Source organism: Salvelinus namaycush, chromosome 29, assembly GCF_016432855.1.
Source record: "Salvelinus namaycush isolate Seneca chromosome 29, SaNama_1.0, whole genome shotgun sequence".
Lineage (NCBI taxonomy): Eukaryota > Metazoa > Chordata > Actinopteri > Salmoniformes > Salmonidae > Salvelinus > Salvelinus namaycush.
The window spans coordinates 37,706,952-37,732,246 of NC_052335.1; the positions used below are offsets into that span (position 1 = coordinate 37,706,952).

The 25,295-nt window shown below is 43.4% G+C and overlaps 1 protein-coding gene across 1 annotated transcript in view; it reads right to left on the reverse strand.

Annotated features, from left to right (window-relative positions):
* Nucleotides 1–12,555, reverse strand: part of LOC120024274 (fibronectin type III domain-containing protein 4-like) — an 80,523-nt gene extending 67,968 nt beyond the window's left edge. Inside the window, exon 1 of the mRNA XM_038968470.1 lies at nucleotides 12,480–12,555. Coding sequence (XP_038824398.1) covers nucleotides 12,480–12,555 — 76 coding nt within the window. The remainder of the gene's footprint in view (nucleotides 1–12,479) is intronic.
* Nucleotides 12,556–25,295: the final 12,740 nt, after the last annotated feature.

The window sequence follows — 25,295 nt, forward strand, 5'->3', positions numbered from 1 at the left end:
CACCACAACACCACAACATTCTGAATCCAATGCAGGTGACACCACAACATTCTCAATCCAATGCAGGTGACACCACAACACCACAACATTCCCAATCCAATGCAGGTGACACCACAACACCACAACATTCCCAATCCAATGCAGGTGACACCACAACATTCTCAATCAAATGCAGGTGACACCACAACATTCTCAATCCAATGCAGGTGACACCACAACATTCTCAATCCAATGCAGGTGACACCACAACACCACAACATTCCCAATCCAATCCAGGTGACACCACAACACCACAACATTCCCAATCCAATGCAGGTGACACCACAACACCACAACATTCTGAATCCAATGCAGGTGACACCACAACATTCTCAATCCAATGCAGGTGACACCACACCACCACAACATTCCCAATCCAATGCAGGTGACACCACAACACCACAACATTCTGAATCCAATGCAGGTGACACCACAACACCACAACATTCCCAATCCAATGCAGGTGACACCACAACATTCTCAATCCAATGCAGGTGACACCACAACACCACAACATTCCCAATCCAATGCAGGTGACACCACAACACCACAACATTCTGAATCCAATGCAGGTGACACCACAACATTCTCAATCCAATGCAGGTGACACCACAACACCACAACATTCCCAATCCAATGCAGGTGACACCACAACACCACAACATTCCCAATCCAATGCAGGTGACACCACAACATTCTCAATCCAATGCAGGTGACACCACAACACCACAACATTCCCAATCCAATGCAGGTGACACCACAACATTCCCAATCCAATGCAGGTGACACCACAACATTCTCAATCCAATGCAGGTGACACCACAACACCACAACATTCTCATCTTCCTTTCTAAACAAAAAGCCAGGCAGTCTCTACCATGGCTACAGCAAGCAAGCTTAGTGATGGGTCAAATGGAGGACAGCTAGATAGAGTCAGGGAAGTGTCTCACACTGTTCCCTTTGTCATGTCCCTCAGGTGTAACAACGTTCATTCATCCAATAAGAGACAGTCTGTCTGAAATTACACCCTACTCCCTAGTCACTTTATAGTGCACTACTTTTGACCAAGGCCCTATATAAGGGAGGGTGGTATTTGGGACACACATCAGAAGGTGACCAGGGACAGTGTGACAATACACTAGGACCAGATGGGACCAGGGGCTAGTATGAGGTTAATGTAATCACTGCCTACAGTCCGACAGACAGACAGACAGACAGACAGACAGACAGACAGGCACGCAGACAGACAGGCACGCGACAGGCAGGCACGCAGACAGGCCGACAGACAGAAAGGCAGACATACAGGCACACAGACATGGACACAGACATACAGACAGACAGACAGACAGTCAGGCAAACAAGCAGAAAGACAGGCTGACAGGCATCCAGACAAGCAGACAGGTAGAGAGACAGGTAGACACACAGGCAGACAGACAGGCACCCAGACAGACAGACAGACAGACAGACAGACAGACAGACAGACAGACAGACAGGGTGGGTTTGTCCTCACTGAGATACAGTATGTGGTTAAACCACAGGTTAACAGTTAAACCACAGGTTACTGGATAAACCACAGGTTACTGGTTAAACCACAGGTTACTGGATAAACCACAGGTTACTGGTTAAACCACAGGTTACTGGTTAAACCACAGGTTAACGGATAAACCACAGGTTACTGGTTAAACCACAGGTTACTGGTTAAACCACAGGTTAACGGATAAACCACAGGTTACTGGATAAACCACAGGTTACTGGTTAAACCACAGGTTACTGGTTAAACCACAGGTTACTGGTTAAAACACATGTTACTGGATAAACCACAGGTTAAATATTAAACCACAGGTTACTGGTTAAACCACAGGTTACTGGTTAAAACACAGGTTATTGGTTAAACCACAGGTTACTGGTTAAACCACAGGTTACTGGATAAACCACAGGTTACTGGATAAACCACAGGTTACTGGATAAACCACAGGTTACTGGATAAACCACAGGTTACTGGATAAACCACAGGTTACTGGTTAAACCACAGGTTACTGGATAAACCAAATGTTACTGGATAAACCACATGTTACTGGTTAAACAACAGGTTACTGGATAAACCACAGGTTACTGGATAAACCACATGTTACTGGTTGAACAACAGGTTACTGGATAAACCACAGGTTACTGGATAAACCACAGGTTAGCAATTAAACCACATGTTAATGGTTAAACCACAGGTTTATACTGGTGGTACAATTCAAGCCTGCAGGTATAATTCAAGCCTGCAGGTATAATTCAAGCCTGCTGGTATAATTCAAGCCTGCTGGTATAATTCAAGCCTGCTGGTATAATTCAGGCCTGCTGGTATAATTCAAGCCTGCTGGTATAATTCAAGCCTGCAGGTATAATTCAAGCCTGCTGGTATAATTCAATCCTGCTGGTATAATTCAAGCCTGCTGGTATAATTCAAGCCTGCTGGTATAATTCAGGCCTGCTGGTATAATTCAACCCTGCTGGTATAATTCAGGCCTGGTGGTATAATTCAAGCCTGCAGGTATAATTCAAGCCTGCTGGTATAATTCAAGGCTGCTGGTATAATTCAAGCCTGCTGGTATAATTCAAGCCTGCTGGTATAATTCAAGCCTGGTGGTATAATTCAAGCCTGCAGGTATAATTCAAGCCTGCAGGTATAATTCAAGCCTGCTGGTATAATTCAAGCCTGCTGGTATATTTCAATCCTGCTGGTATAATTCAGGCCTGGTGGTATAATTCAGGCCTGGTGGTATAATTCAAGCCTGCTGGTATAATTCAAGCCTGCTGGTATAATTCAAGCCTGCTGGTATAATTCAAGCCTGCTGGTATAATTCAAGCCTGCTGGTATAATTCAAGCCTGCAGGTATAATTCAAGCCTGCTGGTATAATTCAAGCCTGCTGGTATATTTCAATCCTGCTGGTATAATTCAGGCCTGGTGGTATAATTCAAGCCTGCTGGTATAATTCAGGCCTGGTGGAATAATTCAAGCCTGCTGGTATAATTCAAGCCTGCTGGTATAATTCAAGCCTGCTGGTATAATTCAAGCCTGCTGGTATAATTCAAGCCTGCTGGTATAATTCAAGCCTGCAGGTATAATTCAAGCCTGCTGGTATATTTCAAGCCTGGTGGTATAATTCAGGCCTGGTGGTATAATTCAAGCGTGCATGTATAATTCAAGCCTGCTGGTATAATTCAAGCCTGGTGGTATAATTCAAGCCTGGTGATATAATTCAAGCCTGCTGGTATAATTCAAGCCTGCTGGTATAATTCAAGCCTGAAGGTATAATTCAAGCCTGCTGGTATAATTCCAGCCTGCTGGTATAATTCAAGCCTGCTGGTATAATTCCAGCCTGCAAGTATAATTCAAGCCTGCTGGTATAATTCAAGCCTGCAGGTATAATTCAAGCCTGCTGGTATAATTCAAGCCTGAAGGTATAATTCAAGCCTGCTGGTATAATTCCAGCCTGCTGGTATAATTCAAGCCTGCTGGTATAATTCCAGCCTGCAAGTATAATTCAAGCCTGCTGGTATAATTCAAGCCTGCAGGTATAATTCAAGCCTGCTGGTATAATTCAGGCCTGGTTGTATATTTCAAGCCTGCTGGTATAATTCAAGCCTGCTGGTATAATTCAAGCCTGCTGGTATAATTCAAGCCTGCTGGTATAATTCAGGCCTGCTGGTATAATTCAAGCCTGCTGGTATAATTCAGGCCTGCATGTATAATTCAAGCCTGCTGGTATAATTCAAGCCTGCTGGTATAATTCCAGCCTGCTGGTATAATTCAAGCCTGCTGGTATAATTCCAGCCTGCAAGTATAATTCAAGCCTGCTGGTATAATTCAAGCCTGCAGGTATAATTCAAGCCTGCTGGTATAATTCAGGCCTGGTTGTATATTTCAAGCCTGCTGGTATAATTCAAGCCTGCTGGTATAATTCAAGCCTGCTGGTATAATTCAGGCCTGCTGGTATAATTCAAGCCTGGTGGTATAATTCAGGCCTGGTTGTATAATTCAAGCCTGCTGGTATAATTCAAGCCTGCTGGTATAATTCAAGCCTGCTGGTATAATTCAGGCCTGCTGGTATAATTCAAGCCTGGTGGTATAATTCAGGCCTGCATGTATAATTCAAGCCTGCTGGTATAATTCAAGCCTGCTGGTATAATTCAAGCCTGCTGGTATAATTCAGGCCTGCTGGTATAATTCAAGCCTGCTGGTATAATTCAAGCCTGGTGGTATAATTCAATACTGCTGTTATAATTCAAGCCTGCTGGTATAATTCAAGCTTGGTGGTATAATTCAAGCCTGGTGGTATAATTCAAGCCTGCAGGTATAATTCAAGCCTGCAGGTATAATTCAAGCCTGCTGGTATAATTCAAGCCTGGTAAAGGACTGTTTGTGTCACTAACAACCCGATGTATTTTTCTTTGTTTTTCACCGTGTGGACCGAGAAGATCAGGTCAAGGTTATGTAGTCTATTATAACCGCGGATGACTCCCAACTGGTCTGTCTGTCTGTGTGTGTGTTTGTATGTGTGTGTTTCTGTGTATGTGTGTGTGTGCGTGGGTGTGTGTTTGTTTGTGTCTATGTATGTGTGTGTGTGTGTTTGTGTGTGTAAGCTTTACATTCTGCACAGGGACTCTACAGCGGGACGAGCAACGATGGTGACATTGCAGATCTCGGTGTGAGTCGGTGACAAAGCCTCTGGCTCTCAGAGACAACCTTGACACCATGTGGACCACATGTCTTGTCCCTTTCCTTCCTGTCTACATCTCTACAGTAACCACATGTCTTGTCCTGTTCCTTCCTGTCTACGTCTCTACGGTAACCACATGTCTTGTCCTGTTCCTTCCTGTCTACATCTCTACAGCAACCACACACACACCAGGGGACTCCTGTTAGCTATCGGCAGCAGGCCGAAAAAAGAAAAAAAAACTCTTTCAAATAATTTTTATAAAGTAACAGACAAGGTGTCGAACAGGAAGATTGGAATGCTGTGAACCAAGAGGTTGTGAGTTAAAGTCCCAGATGAGGACATGTTGAATAATAACGACTGTATAAATGAAAATGCACAACATAATCATGTATTTAAATGTGTCAAATACGTTTTGTAAGTTGAAAACATTGTTTGTCCAAAGCACTGTGTGTGTGTAATTAGGTCAACAGCCTTTTTTTAAAGGTAAAATGCCCAAATAATATTTTCTAGTTGAATGAACATAAGAGACAAGTTGAGCAAACACATCATTTTAAGTTGACCAAATTTTCATCTACATTTTGTCAAGTTGGAGCTACATTTGAGCAAAGCATTTTTGTTCGGGTAACACTAGTTACTTAATAATAAATAATTGAAAGAACTATTTATTTTTTACAGTTTATATGGGCCATTCATGTCCACCTGATTGTCCCCTCTAAAATATATTTCACAACACAATTCCCCATTTTTTCAATGATGTCATGTCATTTCGTTACAATAAAACTTAATGGGGAACCATAAAACTTAGCTCTGTTAATTTATATTGGATGTTCAAATTAATATAGACAGATTGTAAATCCCAACTGTCTCGGTGCATTCAGGATGGCTAACCTTAGTGACACAGCTATTTCTTCATCCAGGCCTGTTTGCAGTGAGCCGTTCATATTTATGACAGTCCTAATGATTATTCTAATGATTTTCCTGTTCCTGATGGCTCGGAGAATGTATTTTTTCCCTGCAGAGATTAAACATCCCACCGGACAGAAAGCACACAACCAAAGGTGCGTGTAACGCTAGTCGTTGGAATGAGGTGAGGAGGACCAATGCGCAGCGTGGTAAGTATCCATTTTAATAAGAATACTTGAACAATGAACAAAAACAATAAACTGACAAACGACTGAGACAGTTCCGTATGGTAAAACACAGACACAGAAAATAACCACCCACAAAACCCAAAGGAAAACAGGCCTAAATATGGCTCCCAATCAGAGACAACGACTGACACCTGCCTCTGATTGAGAACCATACTAGGCCAAACACAGAAATAGACAACCTAGACAAAACAACATAGAATGTCCACCCACATCACACCCTGACCAAACAAAACATAGAAACATACAAAGCAATCTATGGTCAGGGCGGGACAGTGCGGCCCATGGAAGCCTCGCGTTTTCAATCCCACTTCAAACGTAGAGAATTGTAGCGTTCTGTGAATTCAGAGAGAGATTAGAGAACGGATTGTGAGAAACCCTGATTAAAGTGTAAAGTTCTGAGCTACAACATAAATTCATCTTATCTACTATATACAGTAGCCTAATAGCCAGTTTATACTTGGTCTAGCGTCATGTCTGTAGACAATTATATCGCGACAATTGTCACTGGTCAAAAAAGTTTCCTTGTCACACAAACATGAAAAAAAGTTGACCTACGTAACGTCCGATGTCGTGGTTACCGGATTGCCACAGCAACCAGACCAAATCCTCCTGTGACAAGATGATGCAGGACTTTTAAAAATTCTCAGATAGAATGACCTACTTTTATTTATTCACGGTGTGACCATAAGCTATTTTCTGTAAAGCTCACTATTACCTTGTAAATAATGATGCTGCTTTTACATTTATTTTCCTGAAATAATGAACAAAAAGTAGCATTTCAGATGTTGTCATTTATACTCTGTCATTAATTATTTGAACTGGATAGCCTCTAGATCACTAGGTAGCAACTAACCGAAACATTGTTTAAAACATTGTTTTTAGTTGCCTGGTTGACATTTATTGAATTCATTTTGAGATGGATGGGTTTATCGGTGTTAAAATAGTGAATGTGGAACACCGGGATGGTGATGTCATGCAGAGGCTGTCGTTTTGTGTTTATACTTTTTCTTAACGAAAACGACAAGTTTGATGTCGGACGACAATAGAATGTTCAAGATGTCGCCGCGACAATAGAATGTTCAAGATGTCGCCGCGACAATAGAATGTTCAAGATGTCGCCGCGACAATAGAATGTTCAAGATGTCGCCGCGACAATAGAATGTTCAAGATGTCGCCGCGACAATAGAATGTTCAAGATGTCGCCGCGACAATAGAATGTTCAAGATGTCGCCACGACAATAGAATGTTCAAGATGTCGCCACGACAATAGAATGTTCAAGATGTCGCCGCGACAATAGAATGTTCAAGATGTCGCCACGACAATAGAATGTTCAAGATGTCGCCACGACAATAGAATGTTCAAGATGTCGCCACAAAAATAGAATGTTCAAGATGTCGCCGCGACAATAGAATGTTCAAGATGTCGCCGCGACAATAGAATGTTCAAGATGTCGCCACGACAATAGAATGTTCAAGATGTCGCCGCGACAATAGAATGTTCAAGATGTCGCCGCGACAATAGAATGTTCAAGATGTCGCCGCGACAATAGAATGTTCAAGATGCCGCCGCGACAATAGAATGTTCAAGATGTCGCCGCGACAATAGAATGTTCAAGATGTCGCCGCGACAATAGAATGTTCAAGATGTCGCCGCGACAATAGAATGTTCAAGATGTCGCCGCGACAATAGAATGTTCAAGATGTCGCCACGACAATAGAATGTTCAAGATGTCGCCGCGACAATAGAATGTTCAAGATGTCGCCGCGACTATTGTCTACAGACATGTCGACAGACATGTAGCTTGCTGTATGTAGCACTGTGAGTTAATGGATGGATACACTATGGTAAATCATTGATCATACAGTAGATGTCCAAGTTTCCACTGTCTTCAAAGAAGCCTTTGCTGTATATATCCAGTGATTTGAATCAACTGTATCATGAGTGAATGCATGGGAATACAAGAAACAATGTCATCCACATTTAGCAAAGGGCACACATGCAATTATACTGTATGTCTATGGTTGATAACTATGGTTAATATCTACGGTTAATAACTATTGTTAATGACTATGGTTAATAACTAAGACACATGGCTCCTTACTGTCCCTAGAATTTCTAAGCAAACAGCTGGAGGCAGGGCTTTCTCCTATAGAGCTCCATTTTTATGGAATGGTCTGCCTATCCATGTGAGAGACGCAGACTCGGTCTCGACCTTTAAGTATTTATTGAAGACTCATCTCTTCAGTAGGTCCTATGATTGAGTGTAGTCTGGCCCAGGGGTGTGAAGGTGAATGGCAAGGCACTGGAGCGACGATTTGCTGTCTCTGCCTGGCCGGTGCCCCTCTCTCCACTGGGATTCTCTGCCTCTAACCCTATTACAGGGGCTGAGTCACTGGCTTACTGGTGCTCTTCCATGCCGTCCCTAGGAGGGGTGCGTCACTTGAGTGGGTTGAGTCACTGACGTGATCTTCCTGTCCGGGTTGGCGCCCCCCTCAGGTTCGTGCCGTGGGGGAGATCTTCGTGGGCTATACTCGGCCTTGTCTCAGGATGGTAAGTTGGTGGTTGAAGATATCCCTCTAGTGGTGTGGGGGCTGTGCTTTGGCAAAGTGGGTGGGGTTATATCCTGCCTGTTTGGCCCTGTCCGGGGGTATTGTCGGACAGGGCCACAGTGTCTTCCGACCCCTCCTGTCTCAGCCTCCAGTATTTATGCTGCAATAGTTTATGTGTCGGGGGGATGTTATATCTGGAGTATTTCTCCTGTCTTATCCGGTGTCCTGTGTGAATTTAAGTATGCTCCCTCTAATTCTCTCTCTCTCTCTTTCTTTCTCTCTCGGAGGACCTGAGACCTAGGACCATGCCTCAGGACTACCTGGCCTGATGACTCCTTGCTGTCCCCAGTCCACCTGGCCGTGCTGCTGCTCCAGTTTCAACTGTTCTGCATTGCTTGCTGTTTGGGGTTTTAGGCTGTGTTGCTGTACAGCACTTTGTGACATCGGCTGATGTAAAAACGGCTTTATTAATACATTTGATATCGTTAATGACTATGGTTAATGACTATGGTTAATATCTGTTGTTAATATCTATGGTTAATATATATGGTTAATAACTATGGTTAATGACTATGGTTAATATCTATGCTTATTATCTATGGTTAATAACTATGGTTAATAAACTGGGACATGCTTAACACCCCGGCCATCCTACAATCTAAGCTAGATGCCCTCAATCTCACACAAATTATCAATGAACCTACCAGCTACAACCCCAAATCCGTAAACACGGGCACCCTCATAGATATCATCCTAACCAACTTGCCCTCTAAATACACCTCTGCTATTTTCAACCAAGATCTCAGCGATCACTGCCTCATTGCCTGCATCCGCGGTTCCTAAAACACTTCAGCGAGCAGGCCTTTCTAATCGACCTGGCCGGGTATCCTAGAAGGATATTGACCTCCTTACGTCAGAGGATGCCTGGTTATTCTTTAAAAGTGCCTTCCTCACCATCTTAAATAAGCATGCCCCATTCAAAAATGTAGAACTAGTAACAGATATAGCTCTTGGTTCACTCCAGACCTGTCTGCCCTTGACCAGCACAAAAACATCCTGTGGCGTTCTGCATTAGCATCGAATATCCCCCTGCAATAAGCAACTTTTCAGGGAGGTCAGGAACCAATATACACAAGCAGTTTGGAAAGCAAAGGTTAGCTTTTTCAAACAGAAATTTGCATCCTGTAGAACAAACTCAAAAAAGTTTTGGGACACTGTAAAGTCCATGGAGAATAAGAGCACCTCCTCCCAGCTGCCCACTGCACTCACTGAGGCTAGGAAACACTGTCATCACCGATAAATCCACAATAATTGAGAATTTCAATAAGCATTTTTCTACGGCTGGCCATGCTTTCCACCTGGCTACCCCTACCCCGGTCAACTGCCCTGCACTCCCACAGCAACTTGCCCAAGTCTCCCCCATTTCTCCTTCACCCAAAACCAGATAGCTGATGTTCTGAAAGATCTGCAAAATCTGGACCCCTACAAATTAGCCGGGTAAGACAATATGGACCCTCTCTTTCTAAAATTATCTTCCAAAATTGTTGCAACCCCTATTACTTGCCTGTTCAACCTCTCTTTCATATCGTCTGAGATCCCTAAAGATTGGAAAGCTTCCGCGGTCATCCACCTCTTCAAAGGGGGAGACACTCTAGACCCAAACTGCTACAGACCTATATCTATCCTACCCTGCCTTTCTAAGGTCTTCGAAAGCCAAGTTAACAAACAAATCACCGACTATTTAGAATCCCACCATATTTATCGACCTGGCCAAGGCTTTCGACTCTGTCAATCACCACATTCTTATCGGCAGACTCAACAGCCTTGGTTTCTCAAATGACTGCCTCGCCTGGTTCACCAACTACTTCTCCGATAGAGTTCAGTGTGTCAAATTGGAGGGCTTTTTGTCCGGACCTCTGGCAGTCTCTATGGGGGTGCCACAGGGTTCAATTCTCGGGCCGACTCTCTTCTCTGTATACATCAATGATTTCGCTCTTGCTGCTGGTGATTCTCTGATCCACCTCTACGCAGACGACACCATTCTGTATACTTCTGGCCCTTCTTTGGACACTGTGTTAACTAACCTCCAGACGTGCTTCAATGCCATACAACTCTCCTTCCGTGGCCTCCAACTGCTCTTAAATGCAAGTAAAACTAAATGCATGCTCTTCAACTGATCGCTGCCCGCACCTGCCCGCCCGTCCAGCATCACTACTACGGTTCTGACCTAGAATATGTGGACAACTACAAAATACCTAGGTGTCTGGTTAGACTGTAAACTCTCCTTCCAGACCCACATTAAGCATCTCCAATCCAAAATGAAATCTAGAATTGGCTTCCTATTTCACAACAAAGCATCCTTCACTCATGCTGTCAAACATACCCTCGTAATACTGACTATCCTACCGATCCTCGACTTCGGCGATGTCATTTACAAAATAGCCTCCAACACGCTACTCAGCAAATTGGATGCAGTCTATCACAGTGCCATCCGTTTTGTCACCAAAGCCCCATACACTACCCACCATTGAGACTTGTATGCTCTCGTTGGCTGGCCCTCGCTTCATATTCGTTGCCAAACCCACTGGCTCCAGGTCATCTATAAGTCTCTGTTAGGTAAAGCCCCGCCTTATCTCAGTTCACTGATCACCATAGCAGCACCCACCCGCAGCACGCGCTCCAGCAGGTACTGGTCACCCCCAAAGCCAATTCCTCCTTTGGCCGCCTTTCCTTCCAGTTCTCTGCTGCCAATGACTGGAACGAACTGCAAAAATCACTGAAGCTGGAGACTCATATCTCCCTCACTAACTTCAAGAACCAGCTGTCAGAGCAGCTCACAGATCACTGTACCTGTACACAGCCCATCTCTAAATAGTCCATCCAAGTACCTCATCCCCACACTGTATTTATTTATTTATCTTGCTCCTTTGCACCCCAGTATCTCTACTTGCACATTCATCTTCTGCACATCTACCATTCCAGTGTTTAATTGCTATATTGTAATTACTTCGCCACCATGGCCTATTTATTGCCTTTACATCCCTTATCTTACCTCATTTGCACATGCTGTATATAGACTTATTTTTTTCTACTGTATTATTGACTGTATGTTTGTTCTACTCCATGTGTAACTATGTGTTGTTGTTTGTGTCGCACTGCTTTGCTTTATCTTGGCCAGGTCGCAGTTGTAAATGAGAACTTGTTCTCAACTGGCCTACCTGGTTAAATAAAGGTGAAATAAATAAATAAATAACAACTGTGGTTAATATCTATGGTTAATAACTCTAATTAATATCTATGGTTAATAATTATGGTTAATAACTATGGTTAATAACTATGGTTAATATTTATGGTTAATGACTATGGTTAATAACTATGGTTAATATCTATGGTTAATATCTATGGTTAATATCTATGGTTAATGACTATGGTTAATAACTATGGTTAATATCTATGGTTAATGACTATGGTTAATGACTATGTTAATATCTATGGTTAATAACTCTGATTAATATCTATGGTTAATAATTATGGTTAATAACTATGGTTAATAATTATGGACAGTCTAGATAAGGAGGTCAAGGAGCTATTATCGTGGATTAGGGTTGACAGCAGGTTGGTTTTCACTGAATAGTCTTATGTAATGGCTGGCTATTAAGAGATGCTATGGTGTTAATTATGCGTGAGTAATTCAGTAGTAATGTGTTATAATCACTGGCTAATTAGAAACAGATTTGCAAAATAACCAAGTGAAGGTTACTTGTAAAAGTTGAGGTGAACGATCAAGTCGACATGTTAAATGCGTCTGAATAATTAAAATTCATCAAAATAAATGGTGATTTAAATATTATAGATGTCCCCTCAGCATTTATCCACCAACCTATCGTTGGCGAAAGCGCATACAATGTCCACATGTCCAGTTGGATATTCTGTTTTGGCACAGTGAGTGAGAAAGGATTGGCAGAAACAGCTAACTCGTTATAGAAACATAAGAAACCCATGACAAAATAATATTCAATATTAACTTACTTGCTGTGACCACAAACATGTCGCTGGTGAAGAGCAACTGGACTGCACAGTTCACCAACACCAGCAGACGAGACATGGCTTGGCGTTTGATTCTTCCCAGATCTATAGACCAAAATGCATAAATGTCCGATCTTCTTCAAGTACCCAACTTGTAGGCAACTTAATGACGGCAATTTATAGCAAATTAGGACAACAATTCCTTTCACGAATCATCCCTATTATCCGAAGTGACCGTTGAAACCGAGTCCAATTACACTATTCAGAGTAGGTTAACTACCTTCAGATGTGTGACAAAAGAGATCACATTCACAAACATTCTGTCAACATGTCCCGGTACATTTATGTCAACAACAATCCAATATGTATTCGTTAACCATCCCTCCGATAGCAGAGCCTCCTCGCCTCCTGTCCTTTCTCAAACCGTCTTGTCCAAATGAAATCTCATTTGTTCGCGTTCTGATGCCTTCGATCGTCTCCAAGGATTTATTTTTAAAAAGAGGCTTCCACAAAAATCGAACGCTCATGCCATCTTCAAGTGTGATTCTCAGTCTCCTATGAGCTTGTCATGTATCATGTACAATGACTAGGCTACAGGTAACCTGTGATTAGGACAATGAGGGGATGCGTTGAGACTTTAAGCACCTCGGACAGCGCTCCAGTAGCGCGATAAGCTACAGACAGCGCGTCGGCAGCAGGCAGCGCGCCTTACAGTCTAGTAAGCACTGCTTTCTGATCATTTATTCATGTTGATCTCTCTCTCTCTCTCTCTCTCTCTCTCTCTCTCTCTCTCTCTCTCTCTCTCTCTCTCTCTCTCTCTCTCTCTCTCTCTCTCTCTCTCTCTCTCTCTCTCTCTCTCTCTCTCTCTCTCTCTCTCTCTCTCTCTCTCCCTCTCTCTCAATTTCAACTTCAATTTAAGGGGCTTTATTGGCATGGGAAACATATGTTTATATTGCGAAAGCAAGTGAAAGACAATAAACAAGAGTGAAATAACCAATACAAAATGAATAGTAAACATTACACTCGCAAAAGTTCCAGAGGTATAGAGACATTTAAAATGTCATAATGTGTCTATGTAAAGTGTTGTAATGATGTGCAAATAGTTAAAGTACAAAAAAGGGAAAATAATTCAACATAAACATAAATATGGGTTGTATTTACAATGGTGTTTGTTCTTCACTGGTTGCTCTTTTCTTGTGGTATCAGGTCACAAATCTTGCTGCTGTGACGGAACACTTTGGTATTTTACACAATGGATATGGGAGTTTATCAAAATTGGGTTTGTTTTCGAATTCTTTGTGGGTCTGTGTAATCTGAGGGAAGTACAGTGCATTCAGAAAGTACTCAGACCCTTTGACTTTTTCCACATTTTGTTTTTACTTTACAGCCTTATTCAAAAATGGATTAAATTGGTTTTTTTCCCCTCATCAATCTACACACAATGTCTCATAATGCCAAGGCAAAAACAGGTTTATAGAAAAAACTTAAATATTACATTTACAGAAGTATTCAGACCCTTTACTCAGTACTTTGTTGAAGCACCTGTGACAGCAATTACAGCCTTGAGTCTTTTTAGGTACGACACTACAAGCTTGGCACACCTGTATTTGGGGAGTTTCTCCCATTCTTTTCTGTAGATCCTCTCAAGCTCTGTCAGGTTGGATGGGGAGAGTTGTTGCACAGCTATTTTTAGGTCTCTCCAGAGATGTTTGATCGGGTTCAAGTCCGGGCTCTGGCTGGTCCACTCAAGGACATTCAGAGACTTGTCCCTAAGCCACTCCTGAGTTGATGGAGGTCAATGTATTCTTGGGGACCTTCAATGCTGCAGACATTTTTTGGTACCCTTCGACAGATCTGTGCCTCGACACAATCCTGTCTCTGAGTTTTGCGGACAATTCCTTCGACCTCATGGTGGTTTTGCTCTGACGTGCACTGTCAACTGGGGGACCTTAAATAAACAGGTGTGTGCCTTTCCAAATCATGTCCAATCAATTGAATTTACCACAGGTGGACTCCAATCAAGTTGTAGAAACATCTCAAGAATGATCAATGGAAACAGGATGCACCTGAGCTCAATTTTGAGTCTCATAGCAACGGGTCTGAATACTTTGTGAAGGCACTGTATATATAACTAGGAATAAAGTGACTAGGCAACAGGATAGATAATAAACTGATTACTTATGTAAATAAGGTATTTCTTTTTTTTTTCTTTTTTTACACATTTGCAAACATTTCAAAAAATCTGTTTTCACTTTGTCATTATGGGGTATTGTGTATAGATTGATGTGAAAAAATAAAGTAATTTAATCCATTTTAGAATAAGGTTGTAATGTGACAAAATGTGGAAAAAGTCAAGGGGTCTGAATACTTTCAGAATGTACTGTTTGTGTCTCTAATATGGTCCTACATTTGGCAGGAGGTTAGAAAGTGCAGCTCAGTTTCCACCTCATTTTGTGGGCATTGTGCACATAGCCTGTCTTCTCTTGAGAACCAGGTCTGCCTACTACTTTCTCAATAGCAAGGCTATGCTCACTGAGTTTGTACATAGTCAAAGCTTTCCTTAATGTTGGGTCAGTCACAGTACAGGAGCCACTGTGTTCTCTCTGTTAATAGTTTAGATTGATCTAGATCTAATCCAGAACGTTGGCTTCCTCTCTCTCTTCGCTCCCTGGCCATGGGTGGCTAAATAAATGCTTCCTCTCTCTCTCTCCTCTCCTTGGCCAGGGGTGGCTAAATAAAGCCTTCCTCTCTCTCTCTCCCTGGCCATGGGTGGCTAAATAAAGGCTTCCTCTCTCTCTCTCCCTGGCCATGGGTGGCTAAATAAAGGCTTCCCCTCTCTCTCTCCCTGGCCATGGGTGGCTAAACAAAGGCTTCCTCTCTCTCTCCTCTCCCTGGCCATGGGTGGCTAAACAAAGGCTTCCTCTCTCTCTCCTCTCCCTGGCCATGGGTGGCTAAACAAAGGCTTCCTCTCTCTCTCTCCCTGGCCATGGGTGGCTAAACAAAGGCTTCCTCTCTCTCTCCTCTCCCTGGCCATGGGTGGCTAAACAAAGGCTTCCTCTCTCTCCTCTCCCTGGCCATGGGTGGCTAAACAAAGGCTTCCTCTCTCTCTCTCCTCTCCCTGGCCATGGGTGGCTAAACAAAGGCTTCCTCTCTGTCTCCTCTCCCTGGCCATGGGTGGCTAAGCAAAGACTTTTTGAAGGTTGTTGGTACATGGAGTCAGGCCTGTGATTGAAAACAAACATGTCTGTCTGTGGTTGACAAAAACATAGACGGATAGTGACAGCATGTCCCTTATGGTAAGCCCTTTAAGGGTGAAGACACACACCGAAAAAATAAGACTATCATGCTATAGTTATGTGTCACCATGCTGCAGGTCCTCCACTGTAAAAACACTGTTACTTGCAATAGAACATCTACTTTAACAGCTATTGGAATTCGTTATTTGGTCAAAATACTGTGATCACAGGACTTCATATGCACATTTTGAGAGCATACGGATTCTGTCATAAGGAAGCATTTATTCACAACAGATCCCCAATACCCTGGACAGTGGCCATCATATATTGTGTACCAAAACTTACCCAACGATAAAATAATAATATTGATCCCGCAATGGCAACAAGATGTTCTTCACGAGCAACGTAGAGGGGGGGATACCGAATCAGTTGTAAAGGGAAAGGGGGATACCGAATCAGTTGTAAAGGGAAAGGGGGATACCGAGTCAGTTGTAAAGGGAAAGGGGGATACCGAGTCAGTTGTAAAGGGAAAGGGGGATACCGAGTCAGTTGTAAAGGGAAAGGGGGATACCGAATCAGTTGTAAAGGGAAAGGGGGATACCGAGTCAGTTGTAAAGGGAAAGGGGGGATACCGAGTCAGTTGTAAAGGGAAAGGGGGGGATACCGAGTCAGTTGTAAAGGGAAAGGGGGGGATACCGAGTCAGTTGTAAAGGGAAAGGGGGATACCGAGTCAGTTGTAAAGGGAAAGGGGGATACCAAGTCAGTTGTAAAGGGAAAGGGGGATACCGAGTCAGTTGTAAAGGGAAAGGGGGATACCGAGTCAGTTGTAAAGGGAAAGGGGGATACCGAGTCAGTTGTAAAGGGAAAGGGGGATACCGAGTCAGTTGTAAAGGGAAAGGGGGATACCGAGTCAGTTGTACAGGGAAAGGGGGATACCGAGTCAGTTGTAAAGGGAAAGGGGGATACCGAGTCAGTTGTAAAGGGAAAGGTGGATACCGAGTCAGTTGTAAAGGGAAAGGGGGGGATACCGAGTCAGTTGTAAAGGGAAAGGGGGATACCGAGTCAGTTGTAAAGGGAAAGGGGGATACCGAGTCAGTTGTAAAGGGAAAGGGGGATACCGAGTCAGTTGTATAGGGAAAGGGGGGATACCGAGTCAGTTGTAAAGGGAAAGGGGGATACCGAGTCAGTTGTAAAGGGAAAGGGGGATACCGAATCAGTTGTAAAGGGAAAGGGGGATACCGAGTCAGTTGTAAAGGGAAAGGGGGGATACCGAGTCAGTTGTAAAGGGAAAGGGGGGGATACCGAGTCAGTTGTAAAGGGAAAGGGGGGGATACCGAGTCAGTTGTAAAGGGAAAGGGGGATACCGAGTCAGTTGTAAAGGGAAAGGGGGATACCAAGTCAGTTGTAAAGGGAAAGGGGGATACCGAGTCAGTTGTAAAGGGAAAGGGGGATACCGAGTCAGTTGTAAAGGGAAAGGGGGATACCGAGTCAGTTGTAAAGGGAAAGGGGGATACCGAGTCAGTTGTACAGGGAAAGGGGGATACCGAGTCAGTTGTAAAGGGACAGGGGGATACCGAGTCAGTTGTAAAGGGAAAGGTGGATACCGAGTCAGTTGTAAAGGGAAAGGGGGGGATACCGAGTCAGTTGTAAAGGGAAAGGGGGATACCGAGTCAGTTGTAAAGGGAAAGGGGGATACCGAGTCAGTTGTAAAGGGAAAGGGGGATACCGAGTCAGTTGTAAAGGGAAAGGTGGATACCGAGTCAGTTGTAAAGGGAAAGGGGGGGATACCGAGTCAGTTGTAAAGGGAAAGGGGGATACCGAGTCAGTTGTAAAGGGAAAGGGGGATACCGAGTCAGTTGTAAAGGGAAAGGGGGATACCGAGTCAGTTGTATAGGGAAAGGGGGGATACCGAGTCAGTTGTAAAGGGAAAGGGGGATACCGAGTCAGTTGTAAAGGGAAAGGGGGATACCGAGTCAGTTGTAAAGGGAAAGGGGGATACCGAGTCAGTTGTAAAGGGAAAGGGGGATACCGAGTCAGTTGTACAGGGAAAGGGGGATACCGAGTCAGTTGTACAGGGAAAGGGGGATACCGAGTCAGTTGTAAAGGGAAAGGGGGATACCGAGTCAGTTGTACAGGGAAAGGGGGATACCGAGTCAGTTGTAAAGGGAAAGGGGGATACCGAGTCAGTTGTAAAGGGAAAGGGGGATACCGAGTCAGTTGTACAGGGAAAGGGGGATACCGAGTCAGTTGTACAGGGAAAGGGGGATACCGAGTCAGTTGTAAAGGGAAAGGGGGATACCGAGTCAGTTGTAAAGGGAAAGGGGGATACCGAGTCAGTTGTAAAGGGAAAGGGGGATACCGAGTCAGTTGTAAAGGGAAAGGGGGATACCGAGTCAGTTGTAAAGGGAAAGGGGGATACCGAGTCAGTTGTAAAGGGAAAGGGGGATACCGAGTCAGTTGTAAAGGGAAAGGGGGATACCGAGTCAGTTGCAAAGGGAAAGGGGGATACCGAGTCAGTTGGAAAGGGGGATACCGAGTCAGTTGTACAGGGAAAGGGGGATACCGAGTCAGTTGTAAAGGGAAAGGGGGATACCGAGTCAGTTGTAAAGGGAAAGGGGGATACCGAGTCAGTTGTACAGGGAAAGGGGGATACCGAGTCAGTTGTAAAGGGAAAGGGGGATACCGAGTCAGTTGTAAAGGGAAAGGGGGATACCGAGTCAGTTGTAAAGGGAAAGGGGGATACCGAGTCAGTTGTAAAGGGAAAGGGGGATACCGAGTCAGTTGTAAAGGGAAAGGGGGATACCGAGTCAGTTGTACAGGGAAAGGGGGATACCGAGTCAGTTGTAAAGGGAAAGGGGGGGATACCGAGTCAGTTGTAAAGGGAAAGGGGGATACCGAGTCAGTTGTACAGGGAAAGGGGGATACCGAGTCAGTTGTAAAGGGAAAGGGGGGGATACCGAGTCAGTTGTACAACTGAAATGTGTCGTCCCGCATTTAACCCAACCCCTCTGAATCAGAGAGATGCAAGAGGGGGGGGGGGGGGGGGGCTGCCTTAATCGACTTCCACGTTTTCAGCGCCCGGGGAACAGTGGGTAAAATGCCTTGTTCAGGGACAGAACGACAGATTTTTACCTTGTCAGCTCAGGGATTCGATCCAGCAACCTTTCGGTTACTGGCCCCAACACTCTAACCACTAGGCTACCTGAGCGTACAAGTTGTGTTTCAAGGAGCGATCATTCACAATACATCCCCCAAAACACTGCAAAAATGTCAAGCTATTTCTACAAATAGACAATGTGGGATCCGGACAGCTGTCATGGCAACTCCAGTATAATATATAATAGGCCAATGCTAGGCTGGACAAAAAGCTCTATGCCTGACTCCCAAATGATACCCTATTCCCTTTTATATGGCCCTATGGGCCCTGGTGAAAAGTAGTGTAATATATAGGGAATAGGGTGCCATAGGGCTCTGGTCTAAAGTAGTGCACTATATAGGGAATAGGGTGCCATAGGGCTCTGGTCTAAAGTTGTGTACTATATAGGGAATAGGGTTCTATAGGGCCCTGGTGAAAAGTAGTGCACTGCATAGGGAATAGGGTGCCATTTTGGGACTCAACCCCAGTCTCCACAGTAGGCTGATGATGTTGAGCACATAGAAACCATGGCAACATCCATAAAGGACAACAGCACTGTTAGCATCTCCATGGCTGATATTGACGGTAGTAACTTTCCACATGTTCGCTCTGTAGTCAAGACCCCATGATTTATAGGCTATCGCTATTGGTACAAGTGTCTTGCTAAATCATATTGTGATGAACATAGGTTTCCTTTGACCTCTCACTAGGGGAAAAAATGCTGGCTGTGAGCGAGAGTGAATTTATCAGCAAGAAGAGACAGGACACTCGCTGGTCATCTTTCGATATCGAGTTTCAACTACACTATAATCTCGAATTAAACACCTGCTTCATTTGGACATCATCGTACCATAACACTAGATGCCTGCTTGAAGGCTGTGGTGTCAGAATGGAGAGCGAGAGCGAGAGCGAGAGACAACAAATAAGGCATGCAGAGCAGAATTAGGCCGATACCCGCTAATTGTCAAAATCCAGAAAAGAGACGTTAAATTCTACAACCACCTAAAAGGAAGTGATTCCCAAACCTTCCATAATAAATCCATCACCTGCAGAGAGATGAACTTGAAGAAGAGTCCTCTTAGCAATCTGGTCCTGGGTCTCTGTTCACAAACACAAACAGACCCCACAGAGCCCCAGGACAGCAACACAATTAGACCCAACCAATTCATGAGAAAACAAAAAGACAATTACTTTACACATTGGAAAGAATTTACAAAAAAACTGAACAAATGACATTGCTATTTGGCCCTTAAGGTTAATAACGTTTCATGTTCAAAACTGTACACTCTCCTCAAACAATAGCATGGTATTCTTTCACTGTAATAGCTACTGTAAATTGGACAGTGCAGTTAGATTAACAATATTTTAAGCTTTCTGCCAATATCAGATATGTCTATGTCCCGGGAAATGTTCTCGTTACTTACAACATCATGCTAATCACATTAGCCTACGATAGCTCAACCATCCCGCAGGGAACCCACAAATCCTGAAGATGAGGTCATCACCAGTAATATCATGAGAGAAGGTCATCACCAGTAATATATTGAGAGGAGGTCATCACCAGTAATATAGAGAGAGGAGGTCATCAGCAGTAATATATAGAGAGGAGGTCATCACCAGTAATACAGAGACAGGAGGTCATCACCAGTAATACATAGAGAGGAGGTCATCACCAGTAATACAGAGAGAGGAGGTCATCACCAGTAATACAGAGAGAGGAGGTCATCACCAGTAATATAAAGAGAGGAGGTCATCACCAGTAATATAGAGACAGGAGGCCATCACCAGTAATATAATGAGAGGAGGTCATCACCAGTAATATAGAGACAGGAGGTCATCACCAGTAATATAGAGACAGGAGGTCATCACCAGTAATATAGAGACAGGAGGTCATCACCAGTAATACATAGAGAGGAGGTCATCACCAGTAATACAGAGAGAGGAGGTCATCACCAGTAATATAAAGAGAGGAGGTCATCACCAGTAATATAGAGAGAGGAGGTCATCACCAGTAATACAGAGAGAGGAGGTCATCACCAGTAATATAAAGAGAGGAGATCATCACCAGTAATATAGAGAGAGGAGGTCATCACCAGTAATATAAAGAGAGGAGGCCATCACCGGTAATACAGAGAGAGGAGGTCATCACCAGTAATATAAAGAGAGGAGGTCATCACCAGTAATATAATGAGAGGAGGTCATCACCAGTAATACAGAGAGAAGAGGTCATCACCAGTAATATAAAGAGAGGAGCTCATCACCAGTAATATGAAGAGAGGAGGTCATCACCAGTAATATAAAGAGAGGAGGTCATCACCAGTAATATAGAGAGAGGAGGTCATCACCAGTAATATAGAGACAGGAGGTCATCACCAGTAATACAGAGAGAGGAGGCCGAGGCCATCACCAGTAATATATAGAGAGGAGGTCATCACCAGTAATATAGAGAGAGGAGGTTATCACCAGTGATTTAGAGAAAGGTGGTCATCCCCAGTAATACAGAGAGAGGAGGCCATCACCAGTAATATATAGAGAGGAGGTCATCACCAGTAATATAAAGAGAGGAGCTCATCACCAGTAATATATTGAGAGGAGGTCATCACCAGTAATATAAAGAGAGGAGCTCATCACCAGTAATATAGAGAGAGGATGTCATCACCAGTAATACATAGAGAGGAGGTCATCACCAGTAATATAAAGAGAGGAGATCATCACCATTAATATAGAGAGAGGAGGTCATCACCAGTAATATAAAGAGAGGAGGTCATCACCAGTAATATAGAGAGAGGAGGTCATCACCAGTAATATAAAGAGAGGAGATCATCACCATTAATATAGAGAGAGGAGGTCATCACCAGTAATATAAAGAGAGGAGGTCATCACCAGTAATATAGAGAGAGGACGTCATCACCAGTAATATAAAGAGAGGAGATCATCACCAGTAATATAAAGAGAGGAGATCATCACCAGTAATATAAAGACAGGAGGTCATCAGCAGTAATATAATGACAGGAGGTCATCACCAGTGATTTAGAGAAAGGAGGTCATCACCAGTGATTTAGAGAAAGGGGGTCATCACCAGTAATATAAAGAGAGGAGGTCATCACCAGTAATACAGAGAGAGGAGGTCATCCCCAGTAATATAAAGAGAGGATATAGGTAAATACACTGCATTTAACCATACAATCAGCCATAGACTCCAGGAAATACAACAACAATGATCTGAGGTGGGCTCCTTGAGCATCATATGTTGAAATTCAAATCCGTATCAAGCAATGGAAACATTTACGGCTCGACACATTTAAGCCAGTATCAGTATCGGTCTTTACTCGTTGATGTTTTGTACCTGCATTTCTAATGGCCATCATTCATTTAACAATATCAAAGCTATGATGGACAAAAAACTGTTTTGTTGAAAATCTTATTGACCAAAGCAAACAGGGGCATCATAAATGGAAAATCAATCAAAATCTATTTCTTCATTTCTGCAGTGGCATCCAGCAGAGTGTATAACCACAGAGATCCCCCGTCAATCTGGGTACAAGCCATCAGGACTCCCATTAATATCTTGGAGAGGACGGGAGAGGAGAGGTGTTTAGAAGGCTAATATTGCCCCCACACTTTAATTTTCTGTCTGTCCACTTCTCTCCTGTCCATCATACTAGAGAGGAAAGGGAAGTGATACTGTATTTATCACAAACTGCGGTGTTGTGTCATATTATTATATTATATTATGAGCTGTTGAGTAGTTGATTGGTTTGGTGATTGTGTCCCAATATATTCTGCTTCATGAGAAGACTTAATGATGGGTAAAAATAAATCTGAAATGTTTAAAATCTGAAATTGCTTTCACCTATCCATGTCTTTTCAAATAGGCGTCATCAAAAGGAGACGATGCTAAGGAAATTATGTAAGGAAGGGAAGACTATTTGACAATATTGGGACACAGCCAGTGAATCGATATAACCTTGGCCGCTACTTTGACTTCTCTCTTTTCTATTCCTTTTTTGGTTGTTTTATAGTTTTTGACTTCCACCCAGGGTTTTCTACTTCTGTTAACAGTTTCAAATTAAGTTAATCTCATTTTGTAGAATGTTTCTCTGGCAAACATTCAGGATATGCATCCCAAATGACACCCTATTCCCTATATAGTGCACTACTTTTGACCAGGACCCATAACCACCCTATTCCCTATATAGTGCACTACTTTAGACCAGGACCCATAACCACCCTATTCCCTACCTAGTGCACTACTTTAGACCAGGACCCATAACCACCCTATTCCCTACCTAGTGCACTACTTTAGACCAGGACCCATAACCACCCTATTCCCTACCTAGTGCACTACTTTAGACCAGGACCCATAACCACCCTATTCCCTACCTAGTGCACTACTTTAGACCAGGACCCATAACCACCCTATTCCCTACCTAGTGCACTACTTTAGACCAGGACCCATAACCACCCTATTCCCTACCTAGTGCACTACTTTAGACCAGGAACCATAACCACCCTATTCCCTACCTAGTGCACTACTTTAGACCTGGACCCATAACCACCCTATTCCCTACCTAGTGCACTACTTTAGACCAGGACCCATAACCACCCTATTCCCTATATAGTGCACTACTTTAGACCAGGGCCCATAACCACCCTATTCCCTACCTAGTGCACTACTTTAGACCAGGACCCATAACCACCCTATTCCCTACCTAGTGCACTACTTTAGACCAGGACCCATAACCACCCTATTCCCTACCTAGTGCACTACTTTAGACCAGGACCCATAACCACCCTATTCCCTACCTAGTGCACTACTTTAGACCAGGACCCATAGGCTTCTGTTCAAAACTATTGCACTATGTGGGGAATAAAGTGCCTTTTGGGAAACATTCACAGCGTCCCAAAGATCCAGCCCTGTGAAACACAGAGCAGAGAAACAAAGGCACAAAGAAATACCACCGAAGAAATGTACCTGTAAATATCATAATATCACAAAGAAATACCATGTTAACCACATTTTAACGTTATACAACCGCCATACATCAAGGAGAATGTCATAGTATGTAAATACAAAGCAACACAACAACAAAGACGGCCTATTGTCTACAAAGTGTTGCACAACAGTGGATTTCTACGCTAACGTAGATTTTCAAAATGTTTAAGTTTTATCGTTGATATAGAATTTCACTAATTGCTGAGTTTTCTCTGAAAAGGTCATTAGAAGAAACCACTGTAGGTCTGACTCATAATGATTACATGGTAGAGTCATCTTTCAAGAATGTTCACCTCACAAATGGCTCCCTATTCCCTGCATAGTGCACTACTGTAGACCAGGACCCATAACCACCCTATTCCCTACATAGTGCACTACTTTAGACCAGGACCCATAACCACCCTATTCCCTACATAGTGCACTACTTGTGACCAGGGCCCTGTTTAAACGTTGTGCACTATATACTGTAGGGAATAGAGTGCCATTTGTGTCCGTAGCCTGATATTTGTCAAGGGCACACGGGGGTAGAGAGAATTAGCAGCTCTCTGTCTGTATTCAGCCTGACGATTACAGGCAAAACGACATCAAAACATTGACCAGACAGTCACTACTAGAAGGATTGATCTTGCATCATCTCACTCCATTTCACCCCTTTAATATGAACTAATATAACCAATATACAGTATGTTTAAAAAAATATATACATAGATACAGCCCACTTTTCACATTTGACATCCTTCTGGTGATACTTGTCTACTTGCTACTAGTCTTTCTGACATCCATAGACATATCCCAGGACATATCCCATATCCCAGGACATATCCCATATCCCAGGACATATCCCTTATCCCAGGACATATCCCATATCCCAGGACATATCACATATCCCAGGACATATCCCATATACCAGGACATATCCCAGGACATATCCCATATCCCAGGACATATCCCATATCCCAGGACATATCCCATATCCCAGGACATATCCCATATCACAGGACATATCCCATATCACAGGACATATCCCATATCCCAGGACATATCCCTTATCCCAGGACATATCCCATATACCAGGACATATCACATATCCCAGGACATATCCCATATACCAGGACATATCCCAGGACATATCCCAGGACATATCACATATCCCAGGACATATCCCATATCCCAGGACATATCCCATATCACAGGACATATCCCATATCACAGGACATATCCCATATCACAGGACATATCCCATATCACAGGACATATCCCATATCCCAGGACATATCCCATATCACAGGACATATCCCATATCACAGGACATATCCCATATCCCAGGACATATCCCATATCCCAGGACATATCACATATCCCAGGACATATCCCATATCCCAGGACATATCCCATATCCCAGGACATATCCCATATCACAGGACATATCCCATATCACAGGACATATCCCA